Source organism: Gambusia affinis, linkage group LG09, assembly GCF_019740435.1.
Source record: "Gambusia affinis linkage group LG09, SWU_Gaff_1.0, whole genome shotgun sequence".
Taxonomy (NCBI): Eukaryota; Metazoa; Chordata; class Actinopteri; order Cyprinodontiformes; family Poeciliidae; genus Gambusia; species Gambusia affinis.
The window spans coordinates 7,953,890-7,974,798 of record NC_057876.1 but is presented as its reverse complement, the minus strand read 5'-3'; the positions used below and the strand labels follow the sequence as shown (position 1 = coordinate 7,974,798).

Below are 20,909 nucleotides of genomic sequence, written 5' to 3'. Positions count from 1 at the left end.
CCCCCCCACCCCCCGTTCGATGTTCACAACGCACGCACGAACCCCACCCCCCGGTCCGCAGGAAATTTACGAAGGCTTGGCCCGGTCCGCTGTACTAAAAAGGTTGGAGACCACTGCACTAAAGCATCAGCCCGGCTCAGTCAAAGACAACAAAACAAGAAACAAACCTGAGTAAGGCTTCTTGTCTGCAGTCTTAAAAGGTTTTCTGTACATCACAGAATGGGGTACCCAAAAAGGTCAGAAACTAACCAATGTGTGTTCACATATGGTTGCTTGTGCACATATCCTGCGTGTCTCTTAGATCAGAGATCTTTGTTGGGCCATTCAGGACAATTGCACATGATCTGATTGCAGCTGGGAGACCAAGAAAGATCTGAGAAAGCTGGGTTGGATTAGGAATACCACCCCAGACCTGCTGTCCCCACTGTCTAGAATAAGATCCAGGTGTGTGTGCGCGCATGTCTGCTTGTGCACACAGGTTTCCTCTTGCACAACTACACAGATGAATGTGTTTAGTACCCCCACAGAGCAACAGTCACGCTGACCTATTTCACTCAAGCATGGAAGTGGCCTAGACCCAGAAGGCAAACCAGAGGCAGATCAACACTAAAACCCCTCACTCATAACATCGATACGTCCACATGGGACAATTTTATTGCCTCTTTCACAAACTATACAGTGAATGGTGCGTCTGGGGGGAAAAAAAAGAGAAAGAAATCTATCCTATTGATCTAGCCACATCCGGATTCATTTGTGCGGCATAAAAGCCAATTTCGGCAGAGGTCACTGTAGAGAGTGTGATCACCGTGTCAAACCAGAACATGTAAAACACGTTTTTTGGTGTATATTGACTTCTGGGATTGTTTTAGAGTACTGTAAAAACCAGTATATCTCAAACATGTGTTTGAAGAAAGGGAAGTGGGAGCTAATAGCGTTCACCTCTGAGCAACTCTTCCAGGACTTCAAAGTGAGATTAAGAAGGGGAGACGATGAAGGGCTAAAGCTGGCTGCCGTGGCTGCAGCAGCCCCACTGATCTAAGAGCTGAGCTACAGGGTAGTTGGCACTGCAGTCTTGTGTTTACGCCTTATGTCTCCATTAGGAAATGAAGTATAGCGGGTTTAGACATCAAAGAAAGGCCACACATAAGAGCAAAATCTCAAAGTTCTTGTTCCCGTCTTGGATAAACACTTGCAAGTGTTACAAATGAGCACCTTCATTCATAAAACGATGAGCCAAGAGAGACACACAAACACCGATGTCCTTTATTTCATCCAGCTGGAAGACTGTGTGTTTCCAGTCCAACCCATTTTATTGAAACCAGTGAGGGAAGCCAAGTTAAGTCCCTGCTGTTCATTAATCATTGTTGCAATGTCCTCACTACATAAATGCTGGCATAATAGGTGTAATTGTGTCAGGTTGTTCAGGCCCCTCATGGACTATAAAGCTGCTGTCTCTCACCAGAGGCATTTCCTTCTATTCTAAGAGGTGTACTGTACTCTGAGAAGAGAGCGGCTGAACAGAAAGTAAAATTTCCTGAGAGACGTTTATTCTGGCTGGGCGCACCATAACACACCCCACGGCTCACACACAATAAAAGCCAGATATTTGGGGTCATAACCTGCTAATTACTGCAGGCCCACACGTGATAAAGAGGGTCTGTCAGCGCGGCCTGTCAAAGGGGCTACCTGAGCCGGAGCTGCAGAGAGCTAGGTGGCGTGGGCCAGGAGCGCTCCATCACCTTAGATGAAAGGTCGGCGTCATGGGTCTGTATCTCACCACCTGGGACATTTCAGCACCCTAAAGGGACTTCTAGCCTCTTAGCTTTCACGCATGTGTCATTCTTGCTTCAGGGAGGAGATGCAGACATCATTTCCCATGTCTGATACCGATCTGCTCCTTCTCTCAGTTTCTCAATAGCATAGCCCGCTAGGTACAATCAAGGTTCTCCGCACCAAATACATTTCAGCGATTTGATGATAAACCTGAAACAGAGACATATCATGTTTTCTGCACAATTCTTGACACTGGGCATGCTTTTACAGTGACTTTCAAAAAAATAAAAAATAAAAAATAAAAAATCATACACACTGAGCCTTTTTACAACCCTCAGTCTTATTGAGATCTTCTTCAATAAATTCAAATAACTTTATTTATGTAGTATACCAACTCAAAACTCAAAACAACAGTTGAGACAAAAAGGCTACAAGACATCACGCATTGCTCATTATTGCAAAAAACCTGCTATAAATTTCTCCATTTCTTAGTCTACATACCTATGTTTACTCAATAATCTTCTCTGAAAAATCTTTCAAGCCTTCAATAAAAAGTTGAAAATGACGTATTTACTAAAAGTACAAATTATGTGACTCCTGGTACAGTTTGTCAGAGTAAAAGCTGAACAAAAATGCACAGCGGGTATTTCAGATTTATTGCTGTAAAAATTTCTCACTTCATTATTCATACTTCTTACTTTTGTTAGCTACAATTTTATTAAAATTTTGATTGAAAAAAAAAATGGTGTCAGCTTGACACAATGTGAAAAACGTTTAAGGGTGTGAATCTTTTCCCAAGGTAGTTAAGACTGTAGTCTTATTTTTGGACTGACAAGCGTCGCAAACAATAAAAATTAGACTTAAAAACATGGAAATAATTTATTACTATAAAAACATATATTGTTTTAGGACTTGACTGAATAGTACTTAGAAAGTCACACATTTCATTATAGATGTCCCATACGTGAATACTGAGATGCTCAAAGCGTGATAGCTGATTAAGGTTGAAGACTGACCTTATATCACCTGACAACCCTCAGTCCGCCCATGGGAAAAATGGGAGGATGCGGGGGAATAGTGCATATGAATGTGGGGGTGCGCGCCTGCGCGTTCGCGATGGAGCAGTGTGGAAGTTTCCCTACAAGTTGAGGAGGACGCGAGATTGCAGCGAGTGGGGCGCAATAAGTTGTTTTTTTTTTCTTTTCTTTTTCTTTTTTTTTTTTTTAGAAATAAAGGAATTTACAGACAAAGTCAGCGTAAACGTATGGAACCGATATCGGTGGTCGTGGGTTTTTATATCGGCTTTTAGACTCACTTCTGTGGCCATCAGGTAAGTCAAGCGGACAGCCTGACTTGGTTCTGAAGCAGAAACGAAAATGAGCGAAACAATGTGATTTTTATTTTACTTAAAACTAAGCTGAAATGTTGTTGGGCATCTTGTGTTTTGCTGGAATAAACAATATTTTGTGGAATGCTACTTTACAACAAGTGGCAACATGTAAAAAGTCGATTTTAAACTATTTTAGACTGTTTTACTCTTTTTCTACCCCCTGCAATGCATTTAAAAAACAAAAAAAAAAAAAAAACCCACACATGTAAAGTAATGCACAAATTTTCTCCCTTGATATTCTTCAACTAGGGGAATGCAGGTCCCACTAAATGGTGTCTAGATACAGATCTCATGAATTGATCATCACTGAGATTACTGGCTGTGGCTTTTGCAGCGTGCTCATGCGGATCTCCATGAAGCAGATTGGCCATCAGATTGGCCTGTAGTTTTCCGAAAGCTATGACTCATGGCAGATATCGCAAGAGATGAAGAAATTGAATGTCCAACGCCGAGACAAAAGATGCACAATTAATCCGATTTTTACTGGAAGTAGCCTACACAAAAAATATGTCACTGCTCCCGTCTAGAACTTGGATGTGCGGAAGTGTGTATGTCTTTCAGATGTAGGTAAGAAAATTATTGCTCTCTGGTGCTGCTGACCCTTCATTTGTTGGTTTGGTTAACTTTGCGTCTTTGCTTGCCTGTGGTGTCTCCTTGTTTTATAATTAGAAAGGAAGATCTATGATGGAAGAGTGCCTGTGTGCGTGCACATGCATTGAGGTGAAACTGAACAGGATGAGACAAGCTGTTCAAACAACCCACATATGGGAAGAGCTCATCTTGCCTTCCTTGTACTTTCTTGTAAAAATACTTTGATATTTCCAGTGAAAGTTGAGTCACCGGCTGGATTTTTAGACCAGGGGAATCTTTTGCACGAAAAGCAGGTTGAAAATAAATTAATAAATGAAACCACATTTCGTGCAAGTCATCAACATTGTGGCTGGTTTGATTTCTTGATTTATAATCCCAGTTTTGAATCTGTTTTGTGTTCTAGACTTTATGGATTGAACTTGGACCAAGAGCAATAAGACTTCGCTAGAGCAAGGCCGCAAAGCCTGCTCACCTGTGGTAACCCCGTAGGCGAACTACCAGACAGCCTCTATGCACATCAACCTGACTGTGGCCGTCAAGAAATCTCATGCCTTTCACGGAACTAAGCCCACTGCCGATGCCGTGGTAGTGACAGCCATGGAGCCACGTCAGGTACTGGCTGCCCCTCAAGGACCACCACCACCTCCTCCTCCTCCTCCTCCACCTCCTCCCCCACCACCGCCTGCATCCTCCTCACCTTTTAGCCGGGCAGATACTGTACGTCAGAGTCGGCTGAGGAAGCTGAACTGGGAGCGTATCCCCAAAGAGAAAGTGGAAGGCAGGAAGAGTGTGTGGAGTGGTGTGGCCCCCGACGAGGATGAGTTTCCTATTGATCTCCATTCTCTGGATGAGTTGTTTGGGCAGAAGGACAGCATGCCAAGGAACAGAACCGTGACGCTGAGGCGACGTTCGGCGCTGCTACGGTGCAGATCCCCACAGGATAGCCTGGGAGAGGTCAGACCGTTTAAATGGCATCAGACTTTTTTGGCATTTTTTTGCTTGGTGTTCTTGGTCCTAAGTGGATGCGTGTGCTCTATGCTTCTTTACAGATTTTCCTACTGGATTCCAAGCGCAGCATGAACATAGGAATATTTCTGCGGCAATTCAAAATGTAAGATTTGTAACTCCTTTATAGATTTGAAGTTTTTAGCTGATCAAAGCTAAAGATTTACTGCTGCTTTCTTTCTGTGTCGTTGAAACATTATTAGTGGTGCATGATAGTAGTGTTAATGGGGTTCATAGCAAACATACACCCAGTATAGTGAGATTTATTGTATCCATCTCAGCAACAAGGTTTTAAAATTTGCTTCTTCTGTTTCAGCATAAAAAACAATGTAGCAATGGTTTCTTATTGACTTAATGAACATTTTGTGCTGCAATCAAACAAGCGTCGCTGTAACTACATTACAGACACAGATAGCGTTTCTTAAATTATAATCCTAATTGCAGTCCAGAAAGTTCTGTGGGAACTTTTATACAGTAATAGTATTAATACATCTGATATATTATGCAGGTTTTGACTTATTGATCATTGGAACTGAATAAAACATTCTGTTCAACTTAAAGCACTACAATTTTTTATTTATTTATTTTATTATTTTTTTTTTTTGTCAGACTTAAATGTTCCAGCTAATCATATGTATTTTAATATGAAAGGCAAACTGAATAAATGTAAAATGAAATTTTGAAATAAGTCTTTATTAAAAACTGACAGAAGCCTAAACTAACTTGCACCAGTGTGAAAAAATAATTGTCCTCTACAAACCTCCAACTGGTTGTTCCACCCTTGGCGGTAACGACGGCTACCGAGTGTTTGCGGTTACGCTCAGTGAGTCTGGGAAGAAATTTTGGGCCACTTTTCTTTGCAGAATTGAGTTATTGGAACAGTTTACAAGCCTGTTTATGATCATGCCACAGCATCTCAATTGGGTTTAAGTTTGGATTTTTTCGAGGCCACTCCAAATACTGTCTTTTGGATGTTTTTGTTTGTTTGTTTTTGTGGAACTGTTGTGTACTTTGGATCATTGTACTGTGACATAACCTCAGTGCACATAAGCTTAGGATCACTAACTTTTCTCTGGATGTTAAAACGTTGTCCAGGTTTTCAGGCACCAAAGAGCCGTCAGACTACTTGACCGCTTACCTTTGCCCGACATAAACATGTATTTGATCTGATATATTTTAATATGTGCACAGAAAAAGTTAATGGAGAAAAAGTATTTTGTGTGCCTTGTTTTTACATAATCATAAGTAAAGAAAGTGCCTTACATACCATACATCTTAGCTGTTGCACTAAGGCTTTCCCCTGCATTTTACCAAATTAACCCAAACTAAAAGTAGGTTCAGAAAAAGAGGGAATACCAATGTTTCCAAATGAATGCAAGTGATTAGTACTTGACTTGAACTGCAGAAAGCAGCCATATGTCAGACTTTAACGGGTGTCTGAGGTGTAAAAACCCTTCAGTGAAGGGGATGTCTGGTATATTACCAGGGACTGAGCACCTTAAGCAGCTGGAGTTTTAAGGAGGCCAATGAGTAAGTAGCTCTTTAGGAGACCGAGGTGACACCTGCTGACGCCCGTAAAGAATGCCTCATCTTGAATCTGCCCCCTGCTGACTGAGAAACCACCAGTGGGTTGTCTTCGTCAGCCATTCCCTAAAACCTTCTTTGTGTGGTTTAAAGCTGCACCTATTATAATGGAAAGAGTTGTTTCATAACCATTTAGGTGAGCTTAAATACACTAACCTCCAGGGCACCCTGAACTATTGTGTCGACAATTGTGCAATGCTTGCTCACAGAGTCATGGAAAGTGCCAAGTTTCAGTGCTGCCATGCCACCGTCCGATTCTCAACTGGAGATGCTTTCTTTTCTAAACTACATTTGTTGGGACTTGCAGGTAAAAGCCTTTTTTTTGTGAAAAGACTCTCATCTGTACACAAGCATTTGTCTTGTTGTGCACCTGTTTCCAGTCTGTCTCAAAGAGTGACACAGTAAAAGTTTTGTTAGCGCAATTGCAGTTCAAACAAAATCTGGTTTGGTGTTTTCTTTGTCCGATAGAGACTTAAATATTATTTAGCTTTTGGTTTTTATTTGCGTCATTGCAATCGGGGTTTTGTTTCCAGTAGATTAGTTATTCAGAGAGAACGTCCCTCACAAAATTGATTCTTTGACAGTTTTAGATAAGAATAAGATGAACTGGTCGACAAGAATTGCTCTCTGTAGCGTGATCATTGGTGGGGGAATGTAACAGGAAGGGGAAAATAATAAAAAATTACTGGAGTAGTAAATCCTGGTCTCATTCCGAGAAAGCAAGGCAGAGGTTAAACGGTTGTCTCGTTTTCAGTCCCTCCTCATGACACACCAAAGTCCTCGGTTGTCTCCTGAGCATTTCTGCCTTTTGTTTGTCTTCTAGGAACTTTCTTTTATTATTGTTGCGTCAGACTTTTAGCATTACGCAGCACGTGTCTAGCGTTTCTAGTTTTGGGTTTTGTGAAATGAGCTGGTGCATTTCTTTTCACAGGCCAGCTAAGGAGATCATTGAAGACATCAGGCACGGTGTTGGAGATCGTTACGGAGCAGAGAAGCTCGCAGAGCTCTCCAAACTGCTTCCTGACAGCGAGGAGGTAAAGGGTTTAATCTAGCATGCAAATACAACGACTGACAGTCTGCTTCCTCTTCACTTTCCCCCACCCGGCTCCCCTTGCTCATCTGGCTTTAGTTAGGATGATCAAAAGTTTGCCATTACGCCACTTTGTATGATGTGGTCTGTTTCCAGACGAAGATCCTGCTGAAATATGTTGGACCTGAATCTTAACAAGTTGTTTTTCTGGGGGTTTTTTTACAGCATAAATCTTTTTTCTTTCTTTCAGGAATGTCGCCTTAGGAGGTTCTGTGGAGAACAGAGCTGTCTCGGAGAACCTGATCTTTTCATGTTGCTTTTAGTGGAAGTTCCCAGGTACACCCCCAAACAAAACATACAGATGTACATCCATTCAAATACATTTTTGTTACTTTCTCACTCTGCCTCAGCCTTCTTTACTCAACCTCGTCATGTTTGTTGAACATATTTGTTGATCTCGAGTGCCTTTTTGTCTCATAAGTCAAACACTTCTTGCTGATCGATCCATCTTTCTCATTTTCCTTTTACCAGTTTTCGGCTCCGTCTGGATGCCATGATCCTACAACAAGAGTTTGACCCCGCTCTGACCTCTCTGTGTGTGGCAGCCAGATGTCTCAGGGAGGCGGCAAGAGGTAAAGTAACAGCAGGGAGTTGTGTACTCCACCACCATTAGGACTCGGGACTGTATAGGCCTGCTAAAATTCTTGTGTTTACTCTTGAGTGGTTGTCAGGCGCCACAGTGGAAATGAGATAAGCTATTTAGCATACAGGCTAACTAGAAACCTGCATGCACTGCTATTTTTGGGTGGATAAAAGTTGCTGACTTGTTTCTTGGCCTTGATGTCAGCTGGATACACATTAATTGTCGTTACTTAAGCCCTCAGGCACAATATTGATTATCTTTACACTCCTAGAACTGCTGAGCTGTCCCGAATTGCACTCCATCCTCCGTCTGGTGCTGAAAGCGGGGAACTACATGAATGCTGTGAGTAGCATTCAGTCAGTCCTTCAGTTTTTGAATGGTTCTGAACATGCAAGATCAGCTGTTTTTGGTTTACACTTCAGCTGTTGATTGATTGAGATTTGCATTTGAGGTTTTCATCTGTTCTTTAAAGTAGTCTGCATTTCTTTTCAGGGCGGATATTCAGGGAATGCGGCTGGTTTTCGAATTTCATCACTTCTCAAATTGGCAGACACCAAAGCCAACAAGCCAGGGATGAATTTGCTGCATTTTGTTGCTATGGTATGTTCTGAATTGTACAATAAAGTTGGGAGGGGGCGATGCTTGTTTCGCCAGTGGGTAGAGTTGATAGCACTATTGCCTAAAACAGCTATTTGAATACAGAGCAGGGTGCTTCTGGGAGGAGTTTGCATGTTCTCCCAACGTATGTGGAGGTTTTCTCCCAGTAAAAAGCGTCATTCAAGCTTACAAAAACATGCGCTGGTGTGTTGACTACTCTAAGTTGCACTTATTTGTGAGCACATTTGTACATGGTTGCCTGTCCTATATGTGCTTGTGCTGATAGTAAATCTGTGCTGGACTAACAGGCTGACCAAAGGGCACCTGGACAGGGTGTGCATCTTCCTGGATAAACAACGAGGTCTTTGTCTGTCATCATCTTGTTTTGTTTATTTTTTTGTTTTGTTTTAATATAGTCATAGGAGTAGAATAGCACATAATACCTGCTTTGATAGTCACTGACTATTTTAGCTTGAATCTATAAACACAGTTTGCAACTTTGTTTATGAACGTCCTTTGGTCTTTTAATGTATCCGGCTGGTGTTTATAGATCCTCCCGAAACAAAAGTGTTTAATTCCTGTGAAAATGCAGGTCAGAGGTCGGCAATAGTGGTCATTACTCAAACTTGTTGACATTAGCTGTTGTTTGAATTGGCTTTTACAAATTAGGCTCATTCAGTGGATTTATTGGAAGAAACATTTTCAGTGACATAATGTGAGTTTTGAATCCCAACCTCAGGACTTTTGCTGCATTATTTTAAAAAAATGTTTCCATAGGTTTGTTGAGGGCCAGTTTCTATCTGACTGTTTAATACTCAAGTAGTTTGTTGAAAATCACAATGAGACAGTCCAGAGTAACAACTTGTCATCATTTGTTCTCTACATGCTTGAAAAATAGATGTTTCCTGCAGGTCATTGGGCCTACACTTTTCACTTTTTCACATTTGATAAGCTAGATATAATAAAAAGGTAGAAGAGCTCTTGTAGGAAGAAATTATTTTAGGCAGCAAAGTACGAAACAATGCCAAAGTGTTCTCTTGATACCAAAAGCTCCACAAAGTGCGCTCATTGTCATCTTTTTGCAACTTGCGTATTGTATCCTTTCAGACAATGGAGAAGATAATCAATTATTTTCGTCTCCACAGGAAGCTGTGAAAAAAGACCAGAGTTTACTTTCTTTTCCGAGCCAACTAGGCCACGTTGGCTCTGCCTCCAGGTCAGTCTCTTCCCAAACCTTGGATCCTGTTGAATCCTGGATTCTGTGGTGATTAGTTCTGAGGGTACATACAAAGCCCACTCAGAAACAACAATATCTCCTTGTAGTCTGCTAACACATTGCAATCCACGCATTATTTAATCACTGCCTCACTTTGCAGCTGTAGTTAGTTGCTAGTGTGAAAGAGGCTGAAGACAAAACTGCCACTCCGAGCCAACATCTGAGCTAATGAGCTTTTCAAAACAGTTTATTTATCTAATAGAGGTTTGAAGCCATGTCTGTATTTCCACTTTGGATTTTGCAAACACAATTTTTACTCAGTTTTATCTCTTTCCTTTCCGTTTTAGACATGCAGTCTTTTTTTTAGACATACAAGAGTTACACCAGTGTTTACTGTTTATCTCGGCAGGTTGTGTGAAGAAGCTGTGCTAGATGACCTGGCAAAGTTAAAAAGCAGAGTGGCTGAACTGAAGACAAAAGTAGAGAATGAGACAGAGATTAAGCAACAGACACAATCCTTTCTGGAGGTATACATCACTGGTTTGACATCTGGTTAGAAATAAAGACCAATATGAATGAAAATCTGTGTCTGAAAATGTGTGTTGTCTGTGTTCAGAGGGCTGATGAGCGACTGAAAGAGGCCGATGACGAGGTAGAGGGCATGAGGATGTCGAGTCAAGCATTGATGGAGTTTTTCTGTGAAGATGACAGCACTTTCAAGCTAGAGGAAGCGTGCAAGGTTTTCCATTTGTTTTGCCATCGGTTCCAAAGAGCTGTACAGGTGAGATGCCTTGGAAGGTCACAAAAACCTAACTGCTCTGTTGATCACTTTATAACGACCGATATTCATTTTTCTTCCATTTTTAAACAGGAAAATGAGGAACGGGACCTCAAGGAGCAGAAACGTCTAGAACGTCAACGAAAGACTGTGGAAAAGCGTCGGTCTCTTGCAGTTTGTACAGGGCTGGACCTGGGGCTGAGTCTTGCCAGAGAGCCTCACGGTCAAGAAAACCAAGATGAACTGGAGAGACTTTTAGAGAAGAACCTGAACTATACCTGGAATCGCCGTAGTCTTAGAGCCACTGATTCTCGTAGATTCATACACCACATGCAAAATAACGCCCATCTCAACAGTTCATCTATTCTCAAGAGCTTTCCGGTCTTGGGGAGTAGTCCGACATCCACTGGTTATCACTCAAACAGTTCCTCGGACCACGAAACCAGTGCTATACTTTGCAGTTCGCCAGAGACTGATGGGGGATGTTCCCCCTTTGACCAAGAGTCCGTTCTGGAAAAAGGGATAGGAATGTCGAAACAGAGAATGGAGGCAGTAAAAGACTCCCACATTGCAGTATTTAGTTCTTCTCAACATGGAAAAAGCTTCACTGTGAAGCACTATGGGCCTGAGAACATTTCTTACTCTCTACATGACCAACTGAAAACAACAGGACACAAAGGAAAGACAGATTTTTCTCCCGAAAACATGACTTTGAACAGTTCTAGTATAGAGTCTGCTGCTGTAAGTACCAATACATCAGCCCCAGGTGTGAAAAGCCAGACCTCTGCTTACAGACGTAGGCTGTCCAATAGTAATTGTTCTACTCAAAGTAAATCTGGAAGCTCTTCAGTTCATGAGTCCAATAACAGCTGTGGAACACTTTCTAACAGAAATACAAAGACTGGGACAAAATTACAATCATCTGCAGAGGAAGTATCATTCCAGGCACAGACAAAGTACAGTCCAACAGTTAAAATAAGTACCACAACATCTTTACCCGATGCAAATTTAACAAAAGACGGAGAAACTGAAGGGGTTTTAACCCCAGTGAAGAAGGACTGGATGCCCTCCAGTCTGCCAGAGTTTGGTCATTCACAGCCAAAGAAGGCCTCTGATTTGCCAATTGCAGATAAAGAGACTGCCAGGTCATTCTCACGTGTCAGTGAAACACTGGAGTGCCATACTCTGGTAAAAGGTTTGCGGTCATATGAGACACTAACTCCCCCGACCTCTCCACTTCCACGACCTTCACCAAGTCTTTGCTCAAAGTGGAGGAAGGAGAGGGATGTCAACCTGCACGAGGGGATTGCTCCAGTGCCTATTGCACCAAAAGAAGATGCTAGAACGTTGAAGACCCTGATGCGTGGTGGTATTGGGGCAAAGAAGGGGTTTGTGTCACGGACAGTCCCTTCCAACAGTACAGTCATACCCCGAGTGCAGTCCAAAACTGAGCCTTCCAACGGAGCTCCAGCGCTCGCTAACCCACCACTATCTGTACGTCCGTCCATTCCCCGCAGTGCTTCAGTTCGCTCGTCTTCTTCTGTTCGACCATCTATAGCTCAGGCGGAAGTGAAGCGAAGTACCAGTACACGGGAGAGGATTGCAAATGAGTCACATATTACAGAGAAGTCCACTTTGACTCGGAGGTCTTCAGACAGAACTCCACAAGAGAAGGTCTGTGGCAGCACTCAATCGACCTTTATTAGAGGAGCTCCTACCCGTGTGTCCAAACGTGTTGCTCCAATCTCTGAGGGTCAACTGCCATCCCAGTCGCGGGTAGCTAGCAGCCCATCCTCGGCCACTGCCAAGAACATACGCACAGCTGTCATTGCAGCTGCCCACAGTAAATCAGCTAAGATAACAACCTGTGCCGGAAACTCACCTGCTAACCCTAAAACTCCAGCTGCTACCCGGATACCTGGTCTCAAAATGCCCCGGGCTGCTACAGCTCAGCCCTTGTGGAGATGATGGAAGGGCTTACTGTGAAATTCTCTATGTCTGTATGAATTTCTAGGTATTTTTCAGTTTTAACTAAACATTGAGTTCATTTGAATTAATCTTAAGCAAAATCTTTTGTCTATTTGAGTGTCTGGTTTTTATGTCTGATTTGCCACTGAGAGCTTTTGTAATGCTTTTTATCTTGTCTTTTTCACATTAGCAGGGTAGTGCATTTTCTACAATCTACCTCTTTTGACATCTGTTTATGTCCTTTGCAGGCAGTAGGACAGCAATAGAAAATATCTTCCAGTAGAACAACCTTATCACTTCGAGAAACATTTCACTTTAGGACGTTGTTTTAACTGAAAACGTGGGTAGAAAAGCAGTTTTCAAGAAAGTAATCCAAATGTTATGCACACTGTGGCTGACACCCGAGTAATCAGTGTTTTGAACTTGAACCTGGTACTATATTGAACGGTTAATTTTGTTGCCAATTGGCCTCAAGAAAAAGGTGCACTTTACAAAACTGAAAAGAGGCCTGAAGAGATGGTTACTGTATTTTTATTTTATATAAAAATCTATAACTTTATTGAGTATGATTGTTCACTTTGAGATATGTATTTGTAAAAAAAAAAAAAAAAAAAAAAAAAAAAAAGTCAAAGAAATAATAAAGACATTATTGTGAAAAGAAGTGTCTTCAGTTTTTGGAAGGATCTTGTATAATAGGCACAGTGCTTTTTCCACATTTGGTCACAATACAACCACATGTATCAATGTATTTAACTTTTTATGCGATATGTCAACACAAATTACTGTAGAAGTAAACCTTCTAAATAGAGGTTTAGAAGGAAAAGGATATGTTGTTTACGTCTATTACAAATAGAGTTATAGAGGTTTAGCCTCGCTGGAGTCCAAATGTTCTAGAACCTCTTTTGGGTGCAATCAAAAGGGTCTTTGGAGAACTTTTTTTGAGTCTCCTAACAAATTGTCTTCCAGTAATGTCTTGAATGTAGTGCCCTCTGTCTTTCATTGTTTGTGACTATGTTGCATACTGAGGAAAAGATACTCCTGCTGTGTTTCATCAGTGACCGTGGTGTGTTCAAGTTGATGTCCAGTGTTAGCTTTCCCACAAATATGATAACTTTAATGAAGTCCAAAAGTTGAAGTTCGGTTTCATCTGATCGGAGCACCTTCTCTGTAAGTCTTCTGCATCCTCTTTATTCCTCATGACAATTTACAAACTTGACTTTTTATGGTTTCCTTATGAAGTCCAGCTAAAATATTTATTGGTTGTAATGTGGCAAAATATGAAACAAGTTGAATTCTACTTCAAGGCCTTACTATGTTTGTGCTTGCATTGAAAACCTTTACTCTCCATTCATCCACAGTAACAACCCCTCCTGTGACCTTCATTTCCCCCCTCCCTCTTGTTTAAAACTGCCTCTTGCTGCATCTCTTGACATAGTCACCCCCGATTCTTTTAGTGACTGTTGCCATGGAAATGCTATAGTTGTCTTAGGGAATCTCCTGGCAGAATTGAAAGGGTGTGTGAGGCCTGGGGTGGAGGGTGACTGTGGGCATAGGGTCCCAGTGGGAATTCTCTTTTTATAGCCTGCAGTGACGCCAAAACTTCTTGGGAAAGGCAATAAACCGGTGCCCCTTTGTGATCTGAAGTCTGCACTTGTTGGTCAGCAGTTGGCCTTCTAACCTGCGGCGGTGCTTGGAGATGACATCATCACCAGCATTTCCAGGAAAAAAACACCTAAAATAGAAAACAGATCTTTTTATAGAGTTAGTTAGTTTGTTCTGCTTTAATATGACAGGTGAAAGAGATTATGGCAAAACAGGGCTGATGAAGTGATGTTAAGGTTTTCAGACCGGGCTTGACAGGATGAACTCCACAATAGTGGGAACAGGTTTTTTAAAGCCCTCCTTTGTTTGTGTGGTCTGAAGCAGGCGATAACACAGTGCCTTTATTGAGAAGAATAGGTTCCTCATGACAGTAAGTGCAATAATACAATGTATAACTATTAAAGTTTGTCTTGAAACATTCACTATGCTAGTTACATGACTTTGTGATTCAATATTTGAGCTCTTTAAGGAACTTTCATGCATGTAAAATGAAATTGTGCGAAATAAGCAGGGAAGAAGTCAATGGTTCTAATCGATCGCACACCAGACACATTTTCATAATCATGAATTTTGAGAAACCTGTTGCTTTATTCAAAAAGCTTTACTATTATACATTAGAATTTCTTGAATTTATTTTACATCTGCTATAATATGGAGTATGCTTGGTACAAAAACCAGAAGAGGTATTCTTTTAGAAAAGCACAAAAAACTTTGCTCCAATTAATTTATGAGTATACTTTGAGTAGTGAAAAGGCCTTAGTTGACACCTATAAGGTATTGTGTTTCTGCAGTGGAGAGTGTATTAAAACAATCTACCTGAGTAGATATAACTAAATGCCTTGACAAAACTTTCATGTCCCTTGAACCTTCCCACATTTGATCACATGACAACCAGAAACCTTATTGTAATTAATCTGAGTTTTATATGATGCAAACCACACGTCAGTGCACAATTGAGACATCTGAAGAACATGATGGTTTTCAAACATTTTATAAATTACAATTTAGGAAAGTTTAGTGTGAACTTATTTAACACACCTGAGTCAATACTTTGCAGTCCCAAATGTTGCTGCAATATTAGCTGTACGCTTTTTGGGAGTAAGTCTTTACTAACTTTACATATTCAGAGTCAAAAGAGTATTTCTTGTTCTTTCATTGTTTACTATAGTATAGACAGATTGAGAAGGACAGTGCCCATAAGCAGCAATTTTAAAGTCTTGACTCAGACTAAGTGAATTGAAGTCTGGACTTTGATTGGGACATTCCAAAGTAAGCTGAGGCTGCAATCTGAACCATTATATTGTGGTACTGTTTTAATATTTTGGGATGCTAACCTGCTGAGAGAAAAACCTTCACACCATTTCAATACTTTTGCAGCCTTTAACAAGTTGTCTTCCAATATTATCTTGTATTTAACTCAATCCAGTTTACCAATGAACTCTGAGCACTAATATTCTCTAACAAACTTCTGAAACCATCATAAAACAAACTGCATTTATACTGAGAGAATTACACACAGAATTACAATTACTCTATTCACTGGCTAGGTGACTTCTGTACACTGGTTGCAGTAACTTTTAGAGATATCAAGTTAAAGTTCCTAAATTCAAATGCATGGCTCACTTTCAGATTTTAATTTGTAAAAAGAACATTAAAAACACGTATAATGCTCCTTTTGCAATTAAGTAATCCTTTGTGCTATATCATGTAAAATCTTTATGAAATAGACTAAAGTTTGTTGTTTTAATTTGACCAAATTTAACTCACAAAATACAAACAAGCATAAAAGAATAGTTTTAACATTTGCACAGTCTGAAAATAAAGTTGTTTTATACCTTTTTACTCATTGATAAATTATATTTTCTTACATAAACATAATATGCAAAAACAATATTTTATGTGAATATGTGTGGGAAACTGAAGTTTCAGATTTATATGTTTCATATTTTAAGCATTTCAATGGATTTCACAACCCCTAAAGCTTGGGTAAAACAAGTTTAAAATTCGATCAAATAATAAAAAAAAAGGCTAACGTTGCCATCTGGAGGAAGAAAACAGCAATCACGAAAGTGAAACTACATTTACCAGCCTACGCTACCTACGTCGAATTTACGTAATGGGCAACTCCCCGGATGCGGCTGTGATTGACTATACCAGGCAAGAAAAGATCGAAAGCTAAGTGGCGGTAAGTCATAAACTTATCCATATTTCACTTTTCCCAGCAAATGATTACGTTTGAGGTACAGATTAGACTAAAATATATTTTTGGGTAACAGTTAGACAAGTAAGCTCGCTGATATCAGCCTTTTATAAAGTGTTTTGAAATTAATGCTCAGCTTGTTTGCTAATTAGCTAGTCCGTTAGCAACAAACGAGCTAGTTCCTTAGCTTGATTCTAGTCACAGGGGGAACGCCTAGTGTTATAAATGAATATGGTAAAATATTAAGAAGTAGAAAAATGTGCGTGTAGTTGTCGATTCCTTTATTACCGACTGATTAAGTACAGTTTTCTCGACTGGGTTAGATATTAAACAGCTAGAAATAAGGCACATCTGTCTCTTTAACGGTAATTAAAGCTACGCCAAAAAGCTAACGGTAGCTGCAGTTAGCTCAGCTGCTAAGCTCAGTGTAAAACTACTTATTTTCTGGGATGTATTGCCACAAGTTTTCAAACTGGTAAATTTTTCGTTCCCATTCTCCTTTGACACCGTAATACCATCATGTTTTGATGATACAATGTTGTTACAATGCATCAACATTGTAACTTTTCAGTGTTGTAATCTGTAAATGTTTAGGTGTTTATTTTTCTTTCTTTTGCTAGGTGCTACAGCCCCAGTGGTCGTTGGCAGGATGCAGACCATTAAGTGTGTGGTGGTGGGTGATGGGGCAGTGGGTAAAACGTGCCTACTTATCTCTTATACCACCAATGCCTTCCCAGAAGAATACATTCCTACGGTGTTTGACAATTACAGCGCTCAGATGAGTGTGGATGGCCGCAATGTCAGCCTCAACCTGTGGGACACGGCGGGCCAGGAGGAGTACGATCGTCTGCGTACTCTCTCCTATCCACAGACCAACGTTTTTATAATCTGCTTCTCCATCGGGAGCCCTTCCTCCCACGCTAACGTCAGGCACAAGTGGCATCCTGAAGTGTCCCACCACTGCCCAAATGTTCCCATCTTGCTGGTGGGCACCAAGAAAGACCTAAGAGGCGATGATGAAACTGTGAAGAAGCTAAAGGAGCAGGGTCTGGCCCCTACCACCAACCAGCAGGGCAACGCATTGGCCAAGCAGATCGGAGCGGTCAAGTACATGGAGTGCTCCGCGTTGAAGCAAGATAATGTCAAAGAGGTGTTTGCGGAAGCGGTGAGAGCAGTTTTGTACCCAGTCACGAAGAAGAATCACAAAAAGTGTGTTCTGTTGTAATGAATGGTTCCCAGATTTGGACTACGAAGAGGGATGATGGAGATCCACGGATGCAAAAGAGAGGCTGTAGAACAAAGGACGCCGTCTAGTTGCTTCCAATCCACCTCTGTCAATTTTTCTTACTAATCTCCTGGAGGACCTCACCGAGTTGCCTGCATCCCCAAAGTGACTGTTTCAAAATGAAGGCAACAGACCTTATAGTTTTAACTTTTTATTTACACCTTTTAATTTTACACCTTCTAGATTCATAGACTTAAAAAGAAAATAAAAAAATTATCATGATTGCCACAAGCGAAAACTTCCTAATCAACCAACCATTCCCTGTTTGACTGGAGGAAGCAGATCTGTGTTTGTTCAGGTGGAGAACTAGTGACTACCTCATATTCTCACCTAAGCTGCATCTCATTGAGTCTCAAGCACAGTTGCCATCAAGATCTTTGAGTTGCCCATTGATGTATAATGAACTGCCAAGTTTGAGCTCAACAACCTGATGTTGAATCTCGAAGTGTTTAATTTCAGTTTGCTTGAATCCAGACAAGGTGTTATGACTCCTGGACTAATGCGGTCGCCTCTTAGCCAAATGCACATATTAATGGTTCAAATCCCAGCAGTTCCTCTTCAGCTCGTTCTAGTACGTCAGAGTTGTCTAGCAAGTTGCACTTCCCACCTCTTGCCATGCTCTCTTGCTTTCCTGCAAGTCAGAGCTAGTGGCTCTTTGCAGATAAGCTGGACCCATTAAGAGCTGCCCGCTTTCCTAATAGAGGAGCGAATGTTGTAACTTTACCAAATGATTACATTCTGGTGCAGGATTCCTCAAGTCAACATAGTCAGGAAGCCAGACTGCAGTTAGCTTTCCTCTCTTACATCTGAATTTCTCAGGCTTACTTTGAGTGCCATTAGAAACATACTTAAGAGGTCCTCTTTCATGAGGTGAGGTTAAGGAGAGTGTATTAGTTGTGAATTTACTCTGTAAATGATTTTTTTTTCTTTCTTAATCCTGAAATGTTTTTCACTTACATGTGCAGTTAATGCCAAAGTTGAATATATATTTTTTTTCTTGTAATAGCTCATGTTTATTTGATCAGTAAACTGTCTGTGCGCTATTTTTAATCACATATGATAAACTGGAGCACCATAATGCTTCCCTTTTCAACCATGATTGTCTCGGGTCAACGGAGAACGACCACTGTATAATCCACTCATTCTAACATGTGATGCCATAATAAGTCTCACTGGTTCACGTCAGGCGATATGAAGTTATCCTGTATTTTATGGTTTTAACTTTCAGCATACATTGTAGCTTTGTAACCCCACTGTACAATGTTGATCGGGTGCCTTATCTAAACCAAAGACCATAAAATCTTTGTCTAGCCCAAAGGCTCACATTTTACTGCTAAAAGTACTACCAGAAAAGTTTTGGCACAAACCCAAAAATCTCAGATTTATTTTTGTAAGCATCTTTGTGCCTCAGTTCAGTTCCTTCCAGTAACAACTGTCTCCTTGCAGCAGCTTTTTGTGTGTGGGTGGGTGTGTGTGTGTGTGTGTAAGACAGCTGCCAAGCTGTCTTCATGCACAGCAAGACTTGTGTGCATTTGTGAAACGGGGTTCTCAACTCTTAACAGATTGTGGTTTACATCCTTGCCTCGCATGGTGCAGTGAAGGCAAAGCGCAAGTGCAACTTGTGCTCATAGTTAACGAGAGCTGCGTCTGTGTTTCTGCGTCACATTAGAAGATTTTTTTATATATTTTTCTAAAGTATTTTTATAACTCTTTGTGCTTACAACTAGGAGCAATAATAGCAAGCAAGCCTTATGCTTATTTTTTATTTACATTGCCATCTGGGGTATTCAATACTTTAACCTAGATTGTGGCTTGTGCAGAGGCTAGAATAAATGAAGAGCAATAAAAGCATGAGGTTTTGTGTGACAATATTGATGCGTTTTTAGATCTACCAAAAGACGCATGAAATTTCCCACAAAGGTCTGAAGAGGGCTGTGTGTGTGTGTGTGTGCACAATATTTTAAACTGCTATCTGTGGAAAACCTTTTTTTTTTTTTTTTTTTTTTCTTTAATCATGTCCCCAATTTACCCGTATAGTGCTGATAAAGTGGAACATACACCTGTGGGCTGTCTGTATCTGTGTCCTGGAGCAATATGCTGCCGCGTGCGTGGTACTACGCTTTTACACTGGGAACTTGATTTGTAGAGATCTGTAATTGTTTTATAAATAACAAAAACATATTTGTATAAATGAACTAACAGTGAGATGATTTTAAATTATGCCTAATAAAATGGTGCCTAAAACCAGCAAGCTTTCTTTCTTTGTTTTTGAATCCTCCTTCCTCTCTCTGTTCTTCCTTGCCTGTTAAGAACAGCTAACTTTCCTTTTACTGATAGCAGTGAGGAAATAATAGAGTAGGCTACTCCTGCTGAGGCGCAGAGTAAGGCTTAGTCACAATGACGCACGGCTATCCATATTTTTAAACCACATTATGTTCCTATAGCACGCATATATGTTCATGTTATGTTTATGGTTTCCGTTACCACATCTGAACACAAGATGGAAACAGTCTCGGGCCAAAGTTAAGATAATACAGAGTATATTTTTTTTGTGTGATTTTTATGCAGATTTTGAAGCAAATTTCTATCTAATATCCACACTCACTCATATAGGAAAAAAAAAAAAAAAAATCAGAGGGGCTTAGAAAGTCAGCCTGCCGCAGCTTACATGGAAATGTTTCTTTGACCTTGTTGGGGTGGCGGCTCTGACAGATGACAGATGTGTTGAACTCAGTCAAAGGCTCATTACAACATCACCGCCGCGATATTCAGAACGCATTTCCTCTTGCGGTCTGTCTCTGAAAGCTGCGCAGCGAAGGCGGCGCTCGCAGCGTGTTTACAGCTTGTAAAATTTGTGCCATTGTCTCGTTTTAGTGGGAAACCCATCGTTTAGAGAAGTCGGTAAAGTACAAATTGTGGAAACGTCCACTGCTTTACTGCAGTTCCCATCGACACACCTGAAACAGTTCTGCCTTTTACCCAGACACATTAGTGTTTTATTAGGATTTTATGGTGTAGATTAACACAGGTAACACTTAATTATGAAGACGAAAGCGCAACATTTTCAAAATCTTTTATGAGTAAAACCTGAAAAGTGTGTAATCAATCCCCCCCCCTTACATTAAACTCCTAAATACCGTTCCTGCAGTAAAACTGGGTGGCGGCAGCGTCAAGTTGTGGGGATGTTCTTCTTCGGCAGGGATGAGGTTGATGTGAAGATGAACTGAGCTTAAAACGGGGAAATCCT

The 20,909-nt window shown here is 40.8% G+C and overlaps 2 protein-coding genes across 2 annotated transcripts; both read left to right on the top strand.

Moving 5' to 3' along the window:
* Positions 1–2,820: 2,820 nt before the first annotated feature.
* fhdc2 (FH2 domain containing 2) lies at positions 2,821–13,233 on the top strand. The gene is made up of 12 exons (XM_044127084.1): positions 2,821–3,103; positions 4,158–4,708; positions 4,804–4,865; positions 7,275–7,377; positions 7,624–7,709; positions 7,905–8,005; positions 8,288–8,358; positions 8,509–8,616; positions 9,759–9,829; positions 10,239–10,356; positions 10,446–10,610; positions 10,701–13,233. The coding sequence occupies exons 2-12, from the start codon at positions 4,265–4,267 to the stop codon at positions 12,573–12,575; spliced, it is 3,204 nt and encodes a 1,067-aa protein (XP_043983019.1). The 5' UTR covers positions 2,821–3,103; positions 4,158–4,264; the 3' UTR covers positions 12,576–13,233.
* Positions 13,234–16,218: 2,985 nt separating this feature from the next.
* On the top strand, positions 16,219–19,909 carry LOC122837027 (rho-related GTP-binding protein RhoG-like). Its single transcript, XM_044127082.1, has 2 exons — positions 16,219–16,362; positions 16,998–19,909. The coding sequence occupies exon 2, from the start codon at positions 17,027–17,029 to the stop codon at positions 17,600–17,602; it is 576 nt and encodes a 191-aa protein (XP_043983017.1). The 5' UTR covers positions 16,219–16,362; positions 16,998–17,026; the 3' UTR covers positions 17,603–19,909.
* The last annotated feature ends 1,000 nt before the right edge of the window (positions 19,910–20,909 follow it).